Here is a 20,443-nt window from a genome sequence, read left to right as displayed (position 1 = left end):
TCTGACTTCCTTGCAGAAGCTGAAGGGAGAATCTGCTACAGCCTGTGCACAAACAGCACCTGCTGGGGCCCAGGACCAACAAACTGCCTCTCCTGTGAGAAGTTCTTCCGAGGCCGAGAGTGTGTGGAATCATGCAACTTATACGAGGGGTAGGAATGCATTAACTAAATGTGATTGGAGAGTTGAGTGGAGAAGGGCTGCAATGTGGAGTGATATGAGGGCTTCTGGGGAAAGGGATGACCCAGGAAAGGAGCCTGGCTGCATTCTTAACTCCTGCTTTGTTTTTCTTTATTCCAGGGCGGTGAGAGAGTTTTTGCATGAGTCGTCTTGTATTGAGTGTCACAAGGAGTGTCTCCCACAGAACAAAAACCTGAGCTGCAGAGGAATGGTAAAGAATCTCCTGGCAGCTGCCAGTGCTACTGTTTGACTGCTTACTTCACTCATCAGTGGTAGTACAGTCACATCCAGCTGTGCTGGCTGTACAGTAAAACATAACCTTTGGTCATCATTGATTAGGAGTAAGTGAAGAAGAGGAATGGGAGGTGGAGAAGGGATCCCTGGGGCAGTGAGTGAGTAGAAAGGGGTATTTTGGTCAGGGGTAGGGAGAACAGGAGAACTGTCAAGGTGGAAAGCCTTTACTTTGTAAACTGGGTACTGCCTTTAGTGTAAGGTGAAATCCCCTTTTATATGCTCGCTTTGGTGTGAGGCAGTAGGTGAGAATGCTCAGCCCCCTCGCTTTGATGGAGCAAAAGGTCTGGAAAAGACTGACCAGCCGGCTTGCAGATGGTCCTCAGCAATGAGCTGTGTTCAGTATCTTCCCCAAGCAGGTATTCATCCTGTGAGCCCTCACATGCACCTTGTTTAACAACACAGCTGCTTTGTGGGATAGCAAATGAGGGGGTGGTGAGGAGATTGCTAGTCATCCCCTATTCTTATGGGTTCAGTTTCACATCCCCAGTCTTCCCTGACCACTTTCCAGCCACCCTCAGTGTATTTTGTCCCCAAATGCAGTCAATCACCTTGAGTTATCACAACCTTTTAAATTTCATTTGCAGGACTTATTTTCTGCATCTTCCTCAAGCAACAGCTTGAGGTCAGAGCTGTTCTCCTATTTCATGGCAATTATTTATTACAGTTACCCTCAAACTGGCTCCACCATTCAATAACATCATGGCTGTTCTGATTGTAACCCCAGCCTTACATTTCTGCCTACCCCCAATAACCTTTCACCCCTCATTAATCAAGAATCTTTCTTTATCAGGGAGCTGATGACTGTGTAGAGTGCGCTCATTTTAAGGATGGTTCACATTGCGTGGAGAAATGTCCGAGTGGGTTACATGGACGTGTCTGGAAATATGCTGATGAAAACAACATCTGTCAACTATGTCCAACAAACTGCAGTCACTCGTGAGTAAATAGCAAGTATTGAATGAATAAGAAGTTCAATAATTCCACTCCCTGTTTACGTTCTCTCTAAAAGATTTTGTTTTATGTCTTCAGATGTACAGCTGATGAGCGTGGCTGCCCTGAGGAGCCTATTCACAGGTAGCAACACTGCTTAAATCATCTAATGGGCTGGTTCAGTCTCTAGTTAACATAGTTAGTGTTAGTAATGAACAGAGTAAACACTTATACTTCAATATTCAAATCAAATATCACATGTTTGTGAGTTAAATTCCAGTAAGCCATTTGCCAGTTACACTGCCAAACAATTAATCTCAACTAAACTATAATGATATTCTTCTATTTCCTTTTTGTTTGAGAAGAGAAACGAAAAGTTTGATTAGTATTTATAGATGTGACTGCTATCAAAAGTCTGGCAGTCATCAGTCCATCGTTGAACTCTGAGGCTGAGTGAGAGTCCAAATTCCAGATGAAGTTATGTTTTCCCCAGGGTACCAGTAATGCCAGCCTGGGTAATCCCTATTACTCATTGTGACCACTGCCCTGACAATGGATTATAGCCCAGAATTACTGAAGGCATTTGAACTTCTGAAGGAAGACTTTTTTTAATAAAGAAATAGAAAGGCAGTGAGCAAAAGATGGCTGACAATGTGCACGACCACTTCATGGAAAATTCCGTTGTGGATTATGTGGGTGGTACAGTGGCACAGGGTTAGCACTGCTGCCTCTCAGCACCAGGGACCGGGTTTGATTATAGCCTCAGGTCACTGAATGGAGTCTGCACATTCTCCCCATGTCTGCATGGGTTTCCTCCACATGCTTTGATTCCCACCCCCCACCAACAGTCCAAAAATTTGCGGGTTAGGTGGTTTGACCATGCTAAATTGCTCCTTAATGTCGGGGGGATTAGTAAGGTAAATACTGGGGGGTTTACATAAGAACATAAGAAATAGGAGCAGGAGTAGGCCATCTAGCCCTTCGAGCCTGCCCCGCCATTCAATAAGATAATGGCTGATATGTCGTGGCTCAGTTCCACATTCCCGCCCTCTCCCCATAACCCTTAATCCCCTCTCTTATCAAAAACCCATCAACTCGCGTCTTAAAAATATTTAGCGAGGCAGCCTCCACCACTTCAACGGGCAGAGAATTCCAGAGATTCACCACCCTTGGAGTGAAGAAGTTCCTCCTCAACTCCGTTCTAAACTGCCCCCCCTTTATCTTGAGGCTGTGCCCCCTAGTCTTACTGTCCTTTCTGAGCGGGAAGAGTCTCTCCACCTCTATCCTATCCATCCCATTCATATAGGGTCTGGCTAGGACTGTTGTCGGTGCAGGCTTGATGGGCCAAATGGCTTCCTTCTGCAGTGTAGGAATTCTATGATTCTATAGTTAACCAACTAGTCCCGAGAGAACAGAAATTTGAAAGTGATATAGGAAAAATACACACATTGTGAACGAAGCCCAGTCCATCACGCAAACCAGCCTCCCATCTGTTGATTCTGCCTACACTTCTTGCTGCCTCGGCAAAGCAGCCAGCATAATCAAGGACCCTACGTACCCTGGACATTCTCTCCTCCACCTTCTTCTGTTAGGAAAAAGATAGAAAAGTCTGAGGTCACGTACCAACCGACTCGAGAACAGCTTCTTCCCTGCTGCTGTCAGAATTTTGAATGGACCAATCTCATTTTAAATTTATCTTTCTCTACACCCTAGCTATGATTGTAACACTACATTCTGCACTCTTTCCTTTCCTTCTCTATCAACGGTATGCTTCGTATAGTGCGTAAGCAACAATACTTTTCACTGTACACTAATACATATGACAATAATAAATCAAATCTTACTCAAACTTTAATATCCAGTTATTGCAGAGATAACAGACTAATTGCACATCTCAGCAGACATGCAAAACCCATTTCCTGTTGATTTAAATTTAAGAATGTGTAAATGCTCTGAGTTGAAAACAACATCGATTCTGGTTGCAAGTCATAATCTTCCCTTTCAGAAATACACAGGGAAATAGGTTAAAAACCTAGCTACAGACTGGTGCTGGTGTGCCAGTGTGTGAGTGACAGAAACAAGAGAAACAGTTATTCCTGTAAAGACAAGCAGGTGAAAGCTCTTCCTCCCTCAGTGAAAGCCACAATTTAAAGGAAATCGGACAGCCTCTCAGCCATCCTGCAGAATCCAGTGTCTCCAAACTAACTGCTAAACTGCCAAAGTCAGCTCCACTGGAATCATCCAACTTAATGTCCACAATGTCAGGCAGGGAGGAAATGGCCGAGTGAGGGAACCATGGTTCACAAAGGAGGTTGAATGTCTTGTCAAGAGGAAAAAGGAAGCGTATGTAAGGATGAGAAAACAAGGTTCAGTTGGGTCGCTTGAGGGTTACAAGGTAGCAAGGAATGAGCTAAAAAAAGGGCTTAGGAGGGGGTATGAGAAGTCCTTGGTGGGTCAGATCAAGGAAAACCCCAAGGCTTTTTACTCTTATGTGAGAAATAAAAGAATGACCAGGGTGAGGTTAGGGCCAGTCAAGGATAGTAGTGGGAACTTGTGCATAGAGTCAGAAGAGATAGGTGAGGTGATGAATTCAGTTTCTTCAGTGTTCACTAAGGAGAGGGGCCATGTTTTTGAGGATGAGAATGTGATACAGGCTGATAGGCTGGAGGAGGTAGATGTTCTGAGGGAAGATGTATTAGCAATTTGGAAAAACCTGAGGGTTGATAAGTCCCCCTGGGCCAGATGGAATATATCCTAGGATTCTTTGGGAGGCAAGGGATGAGATTGCAGAGCTTTTGGCTTTGATCTTTGGGTCCTCACTGTCCATGGGATAGTGCCAGAGGACTGGAGAGTGGTGAATGCTGTTCCTCTGTTCAAGAAAGGAAATAGGAGTGACCCCGGTAATTATAGGCCAGTTAGTCTTACTTCGGTGGTCAGTAAATTCATGGAAAAGGTCCTGAGGAGTAGGATTTATGACCATTTGGAAAGATGCAACTTAATCCGAGATAGCACAGATTTGTGAAGGGTAAGTCTTGCCTCACAAATTTGATTGAATTCTTTGAGGAGGTAACTAAGTGTGTAAATGAAGTTGAAGCAATTGATGTCGTATACATGGATTTTAGTAAGGTGTTTGATAAGGTTCCCCATGGTAGGCTCATGAAGAAAGTAAAGAGGTGTGGGATATAGGGAAATTTAGCTGATTGGATAATTAACTGGCTACCTCATAGAAGACAGAGGATGGTGAATGGAAAATTTTCAGACTGGAGGCCAGTTACCAGCAGTGTACCACAGGGATCAGTGCTGGGTCCTCTGCTATTTGTGATTTTTATCATTGACTTGGAGGAGGGGGCTGAAGGGTGGGTCAGTAAATTTGCTGATGACACCAAGATTGGTGGAGTAGTGGATGAGGTGGAGGGTTCTTGCAGGCTGCAAAGAGACATTGATAGAATGCAGAGCTGGGCTGAAAAGTGGCAGATGGAGCTTAACCCTGATAAGTGTGAGGTGATTCATTTTGGTAGGACAAACTTGAATGCGGATTAAAGGGTCAATGGCAGGGTTCTGAGGAATGTGGAGGAACAGAGAGATCTTGGGGTTCATATCCACAGATCTCTGAAGGTTGCCACTCAAGTGGATAGAGCCGCGAAGAAGGCTTATAGTGTGTTAGCGTTTATTAACAGGGGGTTTGAGTTTAACAGCCGTGGGGTTATGCTGCAACTGTACAGGACCTTGGTGAGATCGCATTTGGAATATTGCGTGCAGTTCTTGTCACCTATTATAAGAAGTATATGGAAGCATTGGAGAGAGTGGAGAGAAGATTTACAAGGCTGCGGCCTGGTTTGGAGGGTAGGTCGTATGAGGAAAGGTTGAGGGAGCTGGGGTTTTTCTCTTTAGAGTGGAGGAAGATGAGAGGTGACTTAATAGAGGTTTATAAGATGAATTTTCTGTTTGTAATTTTCATCTGTTTGTAATTTTCATAAATGACCTGGATGAGGAAGTGGTGGGATGGGTTGGTAATGACACGAAGGTTGGTGGTGTTGTGGATAGTCTGGAGAGATGTCAGAAGTTGCAGCGAGACATAGAAAGGATGCAAGACTGGGCAGAGAAGTGGCAGATGGACTTCAACACGGATAAGTGTGTAGTGGTCCATTTTGGCAGGTCCAATGGGATGAAGGAGTATAATATCAAGGGTAGGACTCTTAGCAGTGTAGAGGATCAGAAGGACCTTGGGGTCCCGGTCCATAGGACTCTTAAATCGGCCTCGCTGGTGGAGGATGTGGTCAAGGTGGTGTATGGTGTACTAGCTTTCATTAATCGAGGGATTGAGTTTAGGAGTCAGGGGATAATGCTGCAACTTTATAAGACCCTTGTCAGACCCCACTTGGAGTACTGTACGCAGTTCTGGTTGCCTCACTACAAGAAGGACGTGGAAGCCATTGAAAGGGTGCAGAGGAGATTTACAAGGATGTTGCCTGGATTGGGTGGCATGCCTTAGGTTGAGGGAGCTCGGTCTTTTCTCCCTGGAGAGATGAAGGATGAGAGGTGACTTGATAAGAGGTTTATAAGATGTTGAGCGGTATAGATAGGTGGATTCTCAGAGGCTATTTCCCAGAGCTGAAATGGTCGCTACGAGAGGACACAGGTTTAAGGTGCTGGGGAGTAGGTACAGAGGAGATGTCAGGGTTAAGTTTTTCACTCAGAGGGTGGCGAGTGAGTGGATTTGGCTGCCGTCGGTGGTGGTGGAGGCAAACTCGTTGGGGTCTTTTGAGAGCCTTCTAGATGAGTACATGGGATTTAATGGGATTGAGGGTTATAGATAGGCCTGGTAGGTAGGGATATGATGTGGAGATGCCAGCGTTGGACTGGGGTAAACACAGTAAAAAGCCTGACAACACCAGGTTTAAGTCCAACCGATTTATTTGATAGTAAACTCACAAGCTTTCGGGGTTTGTCCCTTCGTCAGGTGAATGGAGAGTTCTGGCCTCAGACAGAGCATATAAAGCACAGACAGTTTACAGATTACTGATTAGAATGCGAATCTTTACACCTAACCTGCTGTTCAAGTCCTAAAGTGGCCGACAATCTGAGTGGAAGGAGCACTGATCACAGGTTAAAGAGATGTGTATTGTCTCCAGACAGTACAGTAAATGAGGTTTTGCAAATCCAGGCAAGTCACGGGGGTTACAGATAGTGCGACATGAACCCAAGATCCCTGTTGAGACCGTCCTCATGTGTGCAGAACTTGGCTATCAGTCTCTGCTCAGCGACTCTGCGCTGTCGTGTGTCGTGAAGGCCGCCTTGGAGAATGCTTACCCCTCCGTGACTTGCCTGGGTTTGCAAAACCTCACTTACTGTACTGTCTGGAGACAATACACATCTCTTTAACCTGTGATCAGTGCTCCTTCCACTCAGATTGTCAGCCACTTTAGGACTTGAACAGCAGGTTAGGTGTAAAGATTCGCATTCTAATCAGTAATCTGTAAACTGTCTGTGCTTTATACGCTCTGTCTGAGGCCAGAACTCTCCCTTCACCTGACGAAGGGACAAACCCCAAAAGCTTGTGAGTTTACTATCAAATAAATCGGTTGGACTTAAACCAGGTAGGGATATGATCAGCGCAACTTGTGGGCCGAAGGACCTGTTTGTGCTGTAGTGTTCTATGTTCTGTGAGGGGGATAAATAGAGTGGACGTGCAGAGACTATTTCCTCGAGTGGATGGAGGGGGCATAACTATAAAGTTCATGGTGGGAGATATAGGAGGAATGTCCAAGGTAGGTTCTTCACTCAGAGTGGTTGGGGTGTGGTATGGACTGCCTGCTGTGATAGTGGAGTCGGACACTTTAGGAGCTTTTAAGTGGTTATTGGATAGGCACATGGAACACACCAGAATGATAGGGAGTGGGATAGCTTGATCTTGGTTTCGGAAAAAGCTCGGCACAACATTGAGGGCCGAAGGGCCTGTACTGTTCTAATTTTATGTTCTATGTAATGCCAACTATCCCTCATGGACAAGCCAAAGGCCAGTTCACATTTTTAAAAATGTATCTGGACCTTTAACTTTGGGTTTTTGATCAGAGTATGAATGCATGTGTTGTGTGTTTTTAAAATTATTTTCTCAGGCTTTTAGTAACTAGTAAACATACTCTTAAATTAACAAAGAAAATTACAGCACAGGAATAGGCCCTTTGGCCCTCCAAGCTGCACCGACCATGCTGCCCGACTTGATAAAACCCTTCTGGGGACCATATCCCTCTATTCCCATCCTATTCGTGTACCTATCAAGATGCCCCTTAAAAGTTAGCCTTGTTGCAACCACCCAAGGGGGTTGATAAAGAGGGGAACCAGCTCATTCCTTCTCACCCATGAGTATAACCAAATTCGGGTTGCATTCTGCAACTAACGCAATGGGGACCTTATCTAGGTGCTAGTCTTAACACTGCCGCGTTGACACAGCTAATGGACTGATGCTAAATCCCTGAAGTTGGATTAGGGAAGGGCCCTGCCTGGCTCCTGCAGCACCTGTTCCTGCTGGTTTTAACCAACCTGAAACCCAGACTCTCACTGTTTGGCTGCCTTGAAGCTACCTGAATATTTTCTCCCTGGATGACAGTGACTTTTCCTACAGGATCAGGAGCCAGCGTCTGAGGAAAATGTGTCAGTCAATGTACTTTAGGTGTTCATATAAAAATGGAAAGCAGATGCTCAGCAAAGTTCTTACCATTGATATGGAGTGCAAATGATTGGGGACCCACGTAACTTCATAATAGACTGTAATTTCTCAACTCCAGAAGTCAGAAATCTGGGAACACCAGTTATTGGGAATTTTCTTTCCAACATAATGTATAAAAATGTGGGAGCAACTTGCAGCATAGTAAAGAGAATTTTTGCCATTGCTCAGACCAGGGTAAGAGCTCCCTGTTTTATCCAAGTTTCCTACTAACATTGAAACATAGAAAATAAGAGCAGAATCAGGCCATTCGGCCCTTCAAGCTTGCACCACCATTCAATATGATCATGACTGATCATGTACTTTCAGCATCCCACTCCGCTTTCTCTCCATAACCCTCGATCCCTTTAGCCACAAGGGCCATGTCCAGCTCTCTCTTGAATATATCTAATGAACTGGCCCCAACAACTTTCTGTTGGAGAAAATTCCACAGGTTCACAACTCTGACTGAAGAAATTCTTCCTAGTCTCAGTCCTGAATGGTTTACCCCTTATTCTGATATTGTGACCCCTAGTTCTGGACTTATCTAACTTCAGGAACATTCTTTCCGCATCCAGCCTGTCCAGTCCCACCAGGATTTTATATGTTTCTCTGCGATCCCCTCTCATTCTTCTAAATTCCAGTGAGTATAAGCCCAGTTGATCCAGTTCAGATGGAAGAGTGTAAATATTGAATTCCCAAACTCTGAGACCCACTTGAGTGAAGATTAGTCCTTGAAATACCATGTCCATGTTTGATCTATGGTTCTCTCCTGTGTAGCCAGGTGACCTCAGTGGTGGCTGGGATAGTTGGAGCACTACTCTTCCTGGTCCTTGTGATGCTCCTTGTTGTCTGGTTTAAGCGCAAGAAACGACTGAAGCGGAAACATACAATGCTAAGACTCCTTGAGCAGAGGGAGGTGAGTGTTAGCAAACTGGAGTGTGTGCTCCCTGATTGGGCAACTGTTGCAGTCCAGTATGATCACCGTCAGACAGGAACTTGAGATATGTGTGGGTGGATGTGCTTGTGTGTGTGTTTGGCGGGGGGGAGTGGAGGAGAGTGATTGTTGGACATGATGCAGTGATCTATCTCAATTGCTCACAGGCTGCACCCAGACAAAATACAAAGAATAGAGTTTCTGTTACAGATGGACATTGAAATAACTCTCATCCCCTCCCACTCACTAAACCTGACTGCTGTATGACAGACTGTGGTATGACCTTGGTTTTCAGATGAGACCTTAAACCACCACCTCCGACAGTACTGTACTCTCACTGCTGCACTGGGAACCTCAGCCTGGGTTATTGTCTCAAAGCTCCGGAGTGGGCCTTAAAACCTGACTCTCTGACTGATGCAAGTACTGTCACTTTTCACAACATAAATGTGAACTTAACTTGGGTTTGAAAATAGATAAGTCCCCTGGTCCGGATGGGATTTACCCTAGGATTCTCTGGGAGGCAAGAGAAGTGATTGCAGAGCCTCTGGCTCTGATCTTCAGGTCGTCGTTGGCCTCTGGTATAGTACCGGAAGATTGGAGGTTAGCGAATGTTGTCCCATTGTTTAAGAAGGGGAACAGAGACTTCCCCGGGAATTATAGACCGGTGAGTCTCACTTCTGTTGTGGGCAAGGTTTTAGAAAAAATTATTAGGGATAGGATTTATAGTTATTTGGAGAGTAATGAATTGATTGGAGATAGTCAGCATGGTTTTGTAGCGGGTAGGTCGTGCCTTACTAACCTTATTGAGTTTTTTGAGAAAGTGACCAAAGAGGTGGATGGGGGTAAGGCAGTTGACGTGGTATATATGGATTTTAGTAAGGCGTTTGATAAGGTTCACCATGGTAGGCTTTTGCAGAAAATGCAGATGTATGGGATTGAGGGTAATCTAGGAAATTGGATCAGGAATTGGCTAGCAGATAGGAGACAGAGGGTGGTGGTTGATGGTAAATATTCGTCATGGAGTTCGGTTACGAGTGGTGTGCCTCAGGGATCTGGTTTGGGGCCACTGCTGTTTGTAATTTTTATTAATGATCTGGATGAAGGTATAGTTGGGTGGATTAGTAAATTTGCTGATGACACCAAAGTCGGAGGTGTGGTAGATTGTGAGGAAGGGTGTCATAGTTTGCAGGAAGACTTGGACAGGTTGCAGCGCTGGGCCGAGAGGTGGTGGATGGAGTTTAATGCGGAGAAGTGTGAGGTAATTCACTTTGGTAGGAATAACAGATGTGTCGAGTATAGGGCTAACGGGAGGACTTTGAATAGTGTGGATGAACAGAGGGATCTAGGTGTATGTGTACATAGATCCCTGAAAGTTGGGAATCAAGTAGATAGGGTTTTTAAGAAGGCATACGGTGTCTTGGCGTTTATGGGTAGGGGGATTGAATTTAGGAGTCGCAGCGTCATGTTGCAACTGTACACTACTCTGGTGCGGCCGCACTTGGAGTACTGTGTGCAGTTCTGGTCCCCACATTACAGGAAGGATGTGGAGGCTTTGGAGAGGGTGCAGAGGAGGTTTACCAGGATGTTGCCTGGTATGGAGGGGAGGTCCTATGAGGGATTTGGGATTGTTTTCGCTGGAAAGAAGGCGGCTAAGAGGGGATCTTATTGAAACATATAAGATGATTAGAGGTTTAGATAGGGTGGACAGTGATAGCCTTTTTCCTCGGATGGAGAAAGCTAGCACGAGGGGGCATGGCTTTAAATTAAGGGGGGGTAGTTATAGGACGGATGTCAGGGGTAGGTTCTTTACCCAGAGGGTGGTGAGGGATTGGAATGCCCTGCCTGCTGAGGTTGTAAATGCGCCTAGTTTGGGGGCGTTTAAGAGATCTGTGGATAGGTTTATGGACGAAAAGGGATTGGTTTAGGTTAGTGGGTCATTGTTTTTTAACTGGTCGGCGCAACATCGTGGGCCGAAGGGCCTGTTCTGCGCTGTAATGTTCTATGTTCTATTAACATGTTGATTCTACAGAGAATCTTCAGCTATCGGTTTGCACAAGCACAGAGTAAATGTAAAGCGAAACAGCCAGGAAAGGGGATGCTTCATAAATCTGCAGTAGCACTAACTCAGTGACACACTGACTCTACACCCTACCTGGGAAGTCATTCTAACCAGAATAGAAAGAAATTCTTCCCAAAGGAGATTGAAATCTTACGTTTTGCTATTTTGATTCTGTTTTGATCTGACCATCAAGTTATTTTCTTGGTCATGTGATTTTTGAAACAACTCCATGGTCTCTTGTGGATCCCTAATCTAAACAGCTATGTGATGTCTTGTTTCTTCAGCTGGTTGAGCCGCTGACTCCGAGTGGAGTTGTTCCAAACCAGGCCCAGATCCGAATCCTGAAGGAAACTGAAATGAAGAAAGTGAAAATTCTGGGATCTGGTGCTTTTGGAACGGTTTATAAGGTGAGGAAGCCCCTCCTCACAGGGTGGGACTCGGAGCAGTTGTGATCATTTCTTTGACTTTGCGCTTTCTTTGCTTCCACTCTTTAACTCTTTGTAACCAATTGGAACTTGCTGATCAAGTGACAGGTTCAGTGAAACTGTCCTGTTGGAGTGTTGAACACTGAACAAACACACTGCCTGCTGAAGGGTGGGAGGGAGCTCTTTACAATTTGTAAAACAGCTTCCAGCATTTCACACCATTGCTGTTTCACTTTACAATTCAGTTGAGTATAGAGCTGATTCTGGGGACAGCTGGTGAATTGAGACAGCTCCCTGAGCCCACACTCCCTGTTAGACCATTCCAGTCACACTTACCTTGATCCCATAATGGAAATGAATAGATGGGATTTGATCCATTGGAATCTTTGGACTGGCTTTTGATGTGACAGGAGTGGCATTTCTGAATGATTTGCTCATACTATTGTGTCACTCTGTCCAGGGTCAGCTTACTGGAAGGCTTCAACTCGTAGTCATGGAGGTTTACAGCATGGAAACAGGCCCTTAGGCCCTATTTATCCATGCACCTTTTTTTTAACCGCTAAGCTGTTCCCAATTGCCCGCATTTGGCCCATATCCCTCTATACCCATCGTACCCATGTAACTGTCTAAATGCTTTTTAAAGACAAAATTGTACCTGTCTCTCTCACTACTTCTGGCAGCTCGTTCCAGACACTCACCACTCTGTGTGTGAAAACATTGCCCTTCTGGACACATTTGAATCTCTCTCCTCTCACCTATGCTCTCTAGTTTAGATTCCCCTACCTTTGGAATAAGTGTTAACTATCTATGTTGACTATCGATGATAAATACTTTTCTCGATTGCAGGGAGTCTGGATGCCTGAGGATGAAGATGTGAAGATTCCTGTCGCTATTAAAGTTTTGAGAGAGGGAACCTCTCCGAAAGCAAACAAAGAGATCCTGGATGTAAGTTTAACCACTGGTGTGTCACCTCAAGGGCTTCAAACAAGGTACTAATGTTCCGTAGATGCTGTAGAAACTGAAGTTTGCCCAGATTCTGGGATGAAGGTCTCCCCGATCAGTTTGAAGTGGAATTAATATGGACTGATCTTAATTCAACTCTCGCTCCATTTTCCTCCCATTGTACAGAAGATGATTCTCTCCTGTCTAACTCCAGCCCTGTCTCTCTTCCATTGATACTTCCTTAAATTATTGTGGTGGATTTTAACTCTCCAGTTAGTTTCACCTTAACTGTTCTGCTCCAATCTACATTCAACTGTTTAGTTTATAACATGGTTGTCCCTTTAGTGACCTTAATCTCTTTTTAAAATCTTTGCAAGTTTGCATTTAAACACATAATTATGGGGGATTTCAATCTACATATTGATTGGTTGACCCATGTTGGACGTGGTGGGCTTGAGGAAGAGTTCTTGGAATGCTGCCGGGATAGTTTCCTTGAACAGTGTGTGTTGGAGCCGACGAGGGAGCGAGCTATCTTGGATCTGGTGTTATGTAATGAGGCGGGTAGAATTAGGGACCTTGTGGTGAAGGATCCTCTTGGGAAGAGTGATCATTGTATGGTGGAGTTTCTGATGCAGATGGAGGAGGAGAAAGTGGGTTCCCGGACATGTGTCCTTTGTTTGAACAGAGGGTAGTACGGTAGGATGAGAGAGGAATTGGCGAATGTTGATTGGGGGAGTGCGTTGGAAGGTAGGTCTGCTGAGGAGCAGTGGAAGATCTTTAAGGAGATCTTTCTTGGTGCTCAGCAGAAATTTATTCCGATGGTTATAAAGGATCGTAGGAGGAGAGATAATCAGCCGTGGATAACAAAGGAGGTAAAGGAAAGTGTTAAATTAAAAGCAGATGCGTTTAGAGTACCTAAGAGTAGTGGGTGAGAAGAGGATTGGGAGAGGTTTAAATGTCAACAAAGAATGACAAAGAAGTTGATAAAGAAGGGTAGGATAAACTATGAAGCTGGGCTAGCACTTAATATAAAAAAGGATAGTAAGAGTTTTTATAAATATATAAAAAGGAAGAGGCTGGCTAGGGTGAACGTTGGACCCTTAGAGGATGAGAGGGGGGACTTAGTGGTAGGGGATGGGGAAATGGCAGAGGCCTTGAATAACTTTTTTGTTTCGGTCTTCACGGAGGAGGACATGAATAATTTGCCGGGTGTTAGTGATGGAAAGATGGTAGGAGTGGAGGGCCTGAATGACATTATAGTTACTAGAGAGGCGGTGCTCGACAGACTGGAGGGACTGATGGTGTACAAGTCCCCAGGACCGGATGGAATGCATCCAAGGGTTCTGAAAGAAATGGCAGAGGTGATAGTGGATGCCTTGGTGATTATTTTCCAAACGTCGCTGGATTCCGGGGAAGTGCCGGAAGATTGGAAAACGGCTAATGTTACGCCGTTGTTTAAGAAGGGTGGCAGGCAAAAGGCAGGGAATTATAGGCCGGTTAGTTTAACGTCTGTTGTAGGTAAAATGTTAGAATCCGTGATCGAGGAGAATTGTTTGATAGAGCAGACGCAGCACTGTTTCGTTAAGGAGAAGTCGTGTCTGATGAATTTATTGGAGTTCTATGAGGATGTGTCTAGGGCGGTGGATAGAGGGGAGCCGGTGGATGTGGTCTTTCTTGATTTTCAGAAGACGTTTGATAAGGTGCCTCACAAGAGGTTATTACAGAAGGTCAGGGGGCATGGAGTTGGGGGTAGGGTGTTAGCGTGGATAGGGGATTGGCTGTCAAGTAGGAGGCAGGGAGTGGGGGTCAATGGGTGCTATTCGGATTGGCGGTTGGTGACTAGTGGAGTGCCCCAGGGATTGGTGCTGGGGCCTCAGCTATTTACCATTTATATAGATGATCTGGAGGAGGGAACCAAGTGTATGGTGTTGAAATTTGCTGATGACACCAAGATTGGTGGAACTGCAAATTGTGCAGAGGGTGTGGAGAGTCTGCAGAAGGATCTAGATAGGCTGGGCGAATGGGCCAGGAACTGGCAAATGGAATTTAATGTTGGCAAGTGTGAAGTTGTCCACTTTGGTAGGAAGGACTATTACTTACGTGGAGAAAAACTGCAGCATGCGACGGTGCAGAGGGACCTCGGGGTCCTTGTGCATGAGTCGCAAAAACCCAGCTTGCAGGTGGTCAGGAAGGCAAATGGGATGCTGGCCTTCATAGCGAGGGGGATTGAATATAAAAGTAGGGAGGTCTTGCTGCAGCTGTATAGGGCACTGGTGAGGCCGCAGCTGGAGTACTGTGTGCAGTTTTGGTCGCCGCACTTACGCAAGGATATTTTGGCTTTAGAGGGAGTGCAGAGGAGGTTCACTAGGCTGATACCGGAGTTGAGGGGTTGAACTATGAGGAGAGGCTGAATAAACTAGGCTTGTACTCGTTAGAGTTTAGAAGAATGAGGGGAGATCTCATTGAGACATATAAGATGATGAATGGGATGGATAGGATAGAGGTGGAGAGGCTCTTCCCGCTCAGAAAGGATAGTAGGACTAGGGGGCACAGCCTCAAGATAAAGGGGGGGCGGTTTAGAACGGAGTTGAGGAGGAACTTCTTCACTCAAAGGGTGGTGAATCTCTGGAATTCTCTGCCCGTTGAAGTGGTGGAGGCTGCCTCACTAAATATATTTAAGACGTGGGTTGATAGGTTTTTGATAGGCAAGGGGATTAAGGGTCATGGGGAGAGGGCAGGAATGTGGAACTGAGATACGACAGATCAGCCATGATCTTATTGAATGGCGGGGCAGGCTCGAGGGGCTAGATGGCCTACTCCTGCTCCTATTTCTTGTGTTCTTACTCTGTTAAAACTACTTTGTTGCTTTGAATGTCTCCGAAGGTTTGGACAGGTTCCGGCACCTTACACTCTGACACAGCTTTCCACAATGTGGCCTCCCAGCAAGGGTTAATCAAGGTTCCCACGTTTCCTCTCACATCACTCTATTCATGTTACGGTTCATGTCTGATCCTCTGATTCTTTCCATTAATGTAAGAGTTACCAAGGCTCTGTGCTTCCAATCTGTTACTTCACCCAACGAGTAACCTCCCTCACTCACCATCAACCCATTTCCCACCATCCTGTTGAGTTCTCTGCTCAGTTCTCTTCAGATCCCAGTCCCCCAGTGCAGCAACTGAATTATTATAACTGTTCTGTGCCTGCACTGGGTGTGAATAAAGCTCACTGTAGATTGAAAAATAAAAAGCTGGTTGATTTCAGTTGCCTTATTCCTGAAGGTGAGGATGAAATTTTGCCAAGTCCTGCTCCACAGCGAAACAAGTCCCAGCCGGTAGACGTGATTCAGAAAATGGGTATTATAAAGTTGGCAAGCTGGTAAGCAGTGTTTGTATATTACAGGAAGCGTACATAATGGCAGGCGTAAGTAGTCCTTATGTCTGTCGTCTGCTTGGGATCTGCCTGACATCCACCGTGCAGCTGGTAACACAGCTGATGCCATATGGATCCCTGCTGGATTACATCCGAGAAAACAAGGACCGGATTGGATCCCAGCATCTCCTCAACTGGTGTGTGCAGATCGCAAAGGTACGTCAGCAGTGAGCAGTGTCCTGGAACAGCTTGACTAGGGTCATAGCTGGTCTGGAGCATGTCTTCATATGACAGCCATGTTATTATCAGGGCCCATAGCCTTTGTTTTATCCAATGCCTTCAGCTGTTTTCTAACCACGTATAGTCAATCTCATTGGTATCTCATTGAAGATTGGTATCTGTGATGTTGGGGATCTCAGAAGGAGGCTGAGATGACTCATTCACTTGGCATTTCTAGTTGAAGATGGTTGCAGAAGCCTCATTTTTCACATTGACGTGTTGGACCCCACCATTATTATGGATGGGGATGTTTTTGGAATCTCTTACTGTTAGTTGTTCAATTATCCATTGCCTTTCACAACTGGATCTGGTTGGATTGCAGAGTTTGATCTAATTCATTGATTGTGGGATGCTTAGCTCTGCCTATAGTATGATTTTTCCAACTGTTTATCAAGGTGCAGGTTGATACTTCATTATTAGGTATGCTAGGTGTTGTTCCTGGCATGCTCTCCTGCATTCTCAATGAGCCAGGGTTAGTCCCCTAGCTTGGTGGTGATGGTAGAGCGTGTGATCCACCAAGCCATGTAGTTACAGATTGTGACTGAGTAGAATCCTGCAGATGTTGGTGCCCCGCAGTGCCTCATGGGTGCCCAGTTTTGTGCTGCTAGGTATGTTCTGAATCTATACCAGTTAATATCGTGATAGTGGCATTCATCACAATGTCTTCAATGTGAGGAAGGGACTGCTGTCAGGACCATCATGATCAGATGTACATGCGACAGTTAGGCTAGCGAGGATGAAGTCAAGAAGGTTTTCCCTCTTGTTGCTTCCCTCAGCACCTACCACAGGCCCAGTCTAGCAGATACACTCTTTAGGACTTGGCCAACATGTTTGGAAGTGGTGTTACTGAGCCATTGTTGGTGACAGACACTGAAATCCTCTATCCAGAATACACTATGTGCCCTTCTTACTGAGTGTTTCTTCCAAATGATGTTCAAGATGGAGGATTACTGATCATCAGCTGAGGGAGACGGTAGCTGGTAAGCAGCAGGAAATTTCCTTGCTTGATGTCATAATGTTGAGGACTCCCATGACCACTGTCTTCTGGCTGCATACCCCTGTGTCACCAGCCCTGATATGTCTGTCCTAACGTGGGATGGGGCACACCAGGGATGGAGGATCCCAGGTTATTGGCTTGATGCTATGATTTGGTGGGTATGACCACGTCAGCCTGTTGCTTGGTTGGCTGGCAGCTTTCCTAATTTTAATGCAAGTCCTCAGATGTTTGCGAAAAGCTTTTTGCCAGGCTGACTGAGAGGGACGTGCCTTTGTAGCTTTTGGGTTAATGCCGAGTGCTCTGTCCACCTCTTCCAGCTCTGAGTTGTGATATAAAGGTTAGAAGTGAGAATGGTAGAACCACACTGACTCTCAATCCCCCTCATGATCATTCAGGGAATGAATTATCTGGAAGATCACGTGCGATTAGTCCACCGTGATCTAGCAGCAAGAAATGTCCTTGTGAAAAGCTCGAGTCACGTGAAGATCACAGACTTTGGACTCGCTCGACTCCTGGATATTGATGAAACGGAATATCATGCAGATGGAGGAAAGGTAAATGTGTCTGAATGTTCAAAGGATCAATGCTGCCTGTTGGACTGGATCTTCTGACTCCAGTACAACTGTGCTAGTGAATCTGTGGCACTGTCACACTGCAGGAACCTCAGCCCAGATTTTGCTGCCTAAGCTGCAATTTGCATTGACTTATAGAAACATAGGATCAGGAGTAGATTTGGCCCTTTGAGCCTGTTCCGCCATTCAGTATCTACTTCCGTGCAATCCTCCTGTTCTCCCCATACACCTTGACCCCTATAGGAATCTGAATTGTTGAAATTCTGGAGATAATGAGTGCAATGACAGAGTGAGAGAGTTACCACCTCAGCTTCTATTCCCTTTGTTGATTTGAGTTGTCTGAGCTGAGTGTGTATCTAACCGCTTCGTTTCTCTCTTGCTTTTGCAGCTGAACTGGTTGAGTTTGCGATGATCATGCTTCTTCCCAGTTAGAGTTGATGTCTTTAGCTCTAAACTCAGAATGCAAACTGATTGCTCTCATCCGTTGCTCCATTAGGTTCCGATCAAATGGATGGCATTGGAATCTATTTTGCATCGAAAGTTCACTCACCAAAGTGATGTGTGGAGTTATGGTATGTAACCTCACTGTGATGTGCCCGATCTGATTGTCAGAATGGTAACATGAACTCCTTCGAGCGTTATTTGCCCAATCCCTATCAAGGAAGAGGATTAACCATGAGATGAATTCACAATTGGAACAATTGGTGTTAATATTGTGACTAATATTGAGATACTGATCTGTTAGGTTTGATTGACAGACTGCTGTGTGAGAGTCTGGGTATCTGAGTGCACTAAGGGAAAGGCCTCTGAGTGCACTAAGGGAATGGCCTCCAAGTCGTACACAATGAGAAGGCCAGTGCAGTCATGTTAATCAGGAATGTCCTTGTTATTATGCAGTACGGTGATTGAACATTTTGCTATCTGCAGGTGTAACAGTCTGGGAGCTGATGACATTTGGAGCTAAACCATATGATGGAATCCCAGCTCGAGAGATCCCTGACCTGCTAGAGAAGGGGGAGCGTCTCCCACAGCCCCCAATCTGCACTATCGATGTCTATATGATCATGGTCAAATGTGAGTTGGAAATCTGGCACAAACAACACAGGACATCAGCTCAGAACATTTAATGTCACACCAAGATGTGGAACTGAACTCCGGGAGTTACTCGGGTCTGGCAGCGTTGGTGGTGGCAAACAACTACCAGAGCTGCTGACTCGTTCCAGCATTTTCACATTACCGGCCTTTGCTCAGACCTGGAGAAGGTTCGAGTTAAAACAGGTTTTAAACAAGGAACGAGGCAGGAAGTGGGGGGAGAGGTCTTTTTGTTATTTGTGGGACATTGGTATCGCTGGCTGGCCAGTATTTATTGCCCATCCCTAGTTGCCTTTGAGAAGGTGATGGTGAGCTGCCTTCTTGATTTGCAGCGGTCCACGTGCTGTGGGTTGACCCTGTGATGGGGTGGAAGAAGAGAGAGATTAACCAACAAAAGGGATGGTGGTGAAAGAAGATTTGGAGTTGGAGAAGATTCAAGGAAAATATCAGAATCCTTACTAACAGCTGCTGTCTAAAATAGTGGCAGGGGACAGAGGTTATGATCTGGAATTATTGGCCCCCCCCCACACCCCCTTTCTCCGTGTTGAGTACAAAGTCTGTGAAGGTCTAACTGAAGGATGAGTGTGTTGTTACTCAAGCTTCACAATGTAGGAGACTGAGGACAGAGGGGTGGAGTGAAGCATTGTTTGCACACATACTGTGTGCAGTTTTGGTCCCCTTATTTGCGAAAGCATATATTGGCCTTGGAGGGAGTACAGAGAAGATTCACCAGGCTGATACCGGAGATGAGGGGGTTAGCTTAAGAGGAGAGATTAAATAGACTGGGCCTGTACTCGTTGGAGTTTAGAAGGCTGAGGGGGATCTTATAGAGACTTACAAGATAATGAAGGGGCTAGATAGGGCAGAGGTAGAGAGATTCTTCCTGCTTAGAAAGGAAAACAGAACTAGAGGGCACAGCCTCAAGGTAAGTGGGGGGGGTGGGGGGGTGCAGTTTAGAACAGAGTTGAGGAGGAACTACTTCTCTCAGAGGGGGGTGAATCTCTGGAATTCTCTGCCCATTGAAGTGGTGGAGGCTACCTCATTGAATATATTTAAGTCACGGTCAGATAGATTTCTGAAAGATAAGGGAATTAAGGGTTATGGAGAGCATCTGGGAAAGTGGAACTGACACTTCAGATCAGCCATGATCTTATTGAATGGCGGGGCAGGCTTGAAGGGCTAGATGGCCTACTCCTGCTCCTATTTCTTATGTTCTTAGCAGCAATTAACATTCCCACTGTCTTTGCAATCAGGAAGTTTCTGCAAATGGTTATTTGTGATTTTGCAATTGTGACAATAATGTATCCTCTCAACCCTGAGGAAACTGAGTGACCAATAGCAGAACAGCAACTACACTTCAGAAGTTCTTTGTTGGCGGTGAGGGAAGACCTGACCAGATGAAAGCTGTTAAATAAATGGGAGTCTTTGTTTAATTCGCATCCTTGCTCCAAGATCTGAGTTTTCCAGAGGGGTGTATCCCTGCTCCTGAAACAGTGATTGACAGAATTTTCCCTGTTGTTCATTAGGCTGGATGATTGACTCTGAATGTCGACCTAGATTCCGGGAATTGGTAACAGAGTTTACAAAGATGGCCCGAGACCCCCCACGATATGTAGTAATCCAGGTGAGTACAGGAGAGGGAGACACAGGAGCCTCTCTGATGTTGG

The 20,443-nt window shown here is 45.4% G+C and overlaps 2 protein-coding genes across 3 annotated transcripts in view; one reads left to right on the top strand and one right to left on the bottom strand.

Annotated features, from left to right (window-relative positions):
• The window catches only part of LOC145359197 (receptor tyrosine-protein kinase erbB-2-like), a 65,210-nt gene that overhangs the window by 39,413 nt on the left and 5,354 nt on the right, over positions 1–20,443 (top strand). For both annotated transcript variants that reach the window (XM_080213662.1, XM_080213661.1), the window contains exons 13-24: positions 17–149; positions 298–388; positions 1,262–1,407; positions 1,501–1,545; positions 8,885–9,023; positions 11,385–11,507; positions 12,372–12,470; positions 15,867–16,052; positions 17,508–17,666; positions 18,181–18,256; positions 18,612–18,758; positions 20,303–20,400. In XM_080213662.1, coding sequence (XP_080069788.1) covers positions 17–149; positions 298–388; positions 1,262–1,407; positions 1,501–1,545; positions 8,885–9,023; positions 11,385–11,507; positions 12,372–12,470; positions 15,867–16,052; positions 17,508–17,666; positions 18,181–18,256; positions 18,612–18,758; positions 20,303–20,400 — 1,442 coding nt within the window. The remainder of the gene's footprint in view (positions 1–16; positions 150–297; positions 389–1,261; positions 1,408–1,500; positions 1,546–8,884; positions 9,024–11,384; positions 11,508–12,371; positions 12,471–15,866; positions 16,053–17,507; positions 17,667–18,180; positions 18,257–18,611; positions 18,759–20,302; positions 20,401–20,443) is intronic.
• LOC145359200 (zona pellucida-binding protein 2-like) overlaps positions 18,765–20,443 on the bottom strand; it is a 105,757-nt gene continuing 104,078 nt past the window's right edge. The window contains exon 7 of the mRNA XM_080213670.1: positions 18,765–19,132. Within this exon, the coding sequence (XP_080069796.1) occupies positions 18,966–19,132 (167 nt within the window). The 3' untranslated portion in view covers positions 18,765–18,965. The remainder of the gene's footprint in view (positions 19,133–20,443) is intronic.

This window comes from Carcharhinus amblyrhynchos, chromosome 27 (assembly GCF_965287045.1).
Source record: "Carcharhinus amblyrhynchos chromosome 27, sCarAmb.v2.hapA, whole genome shotgun sequence".
In the NCBI taxonomy this organism is placed as follows: Eukaryota; Metazoa; Chordata; class Chondrichthyes; order Carcharhiniformes; family Carcharhinidae; genus Carcharhinus; species Carcharhinus amblyrhynchos.
This window is presented reverse-complemented; position numbering and strand designations above follow the sequence as displayed.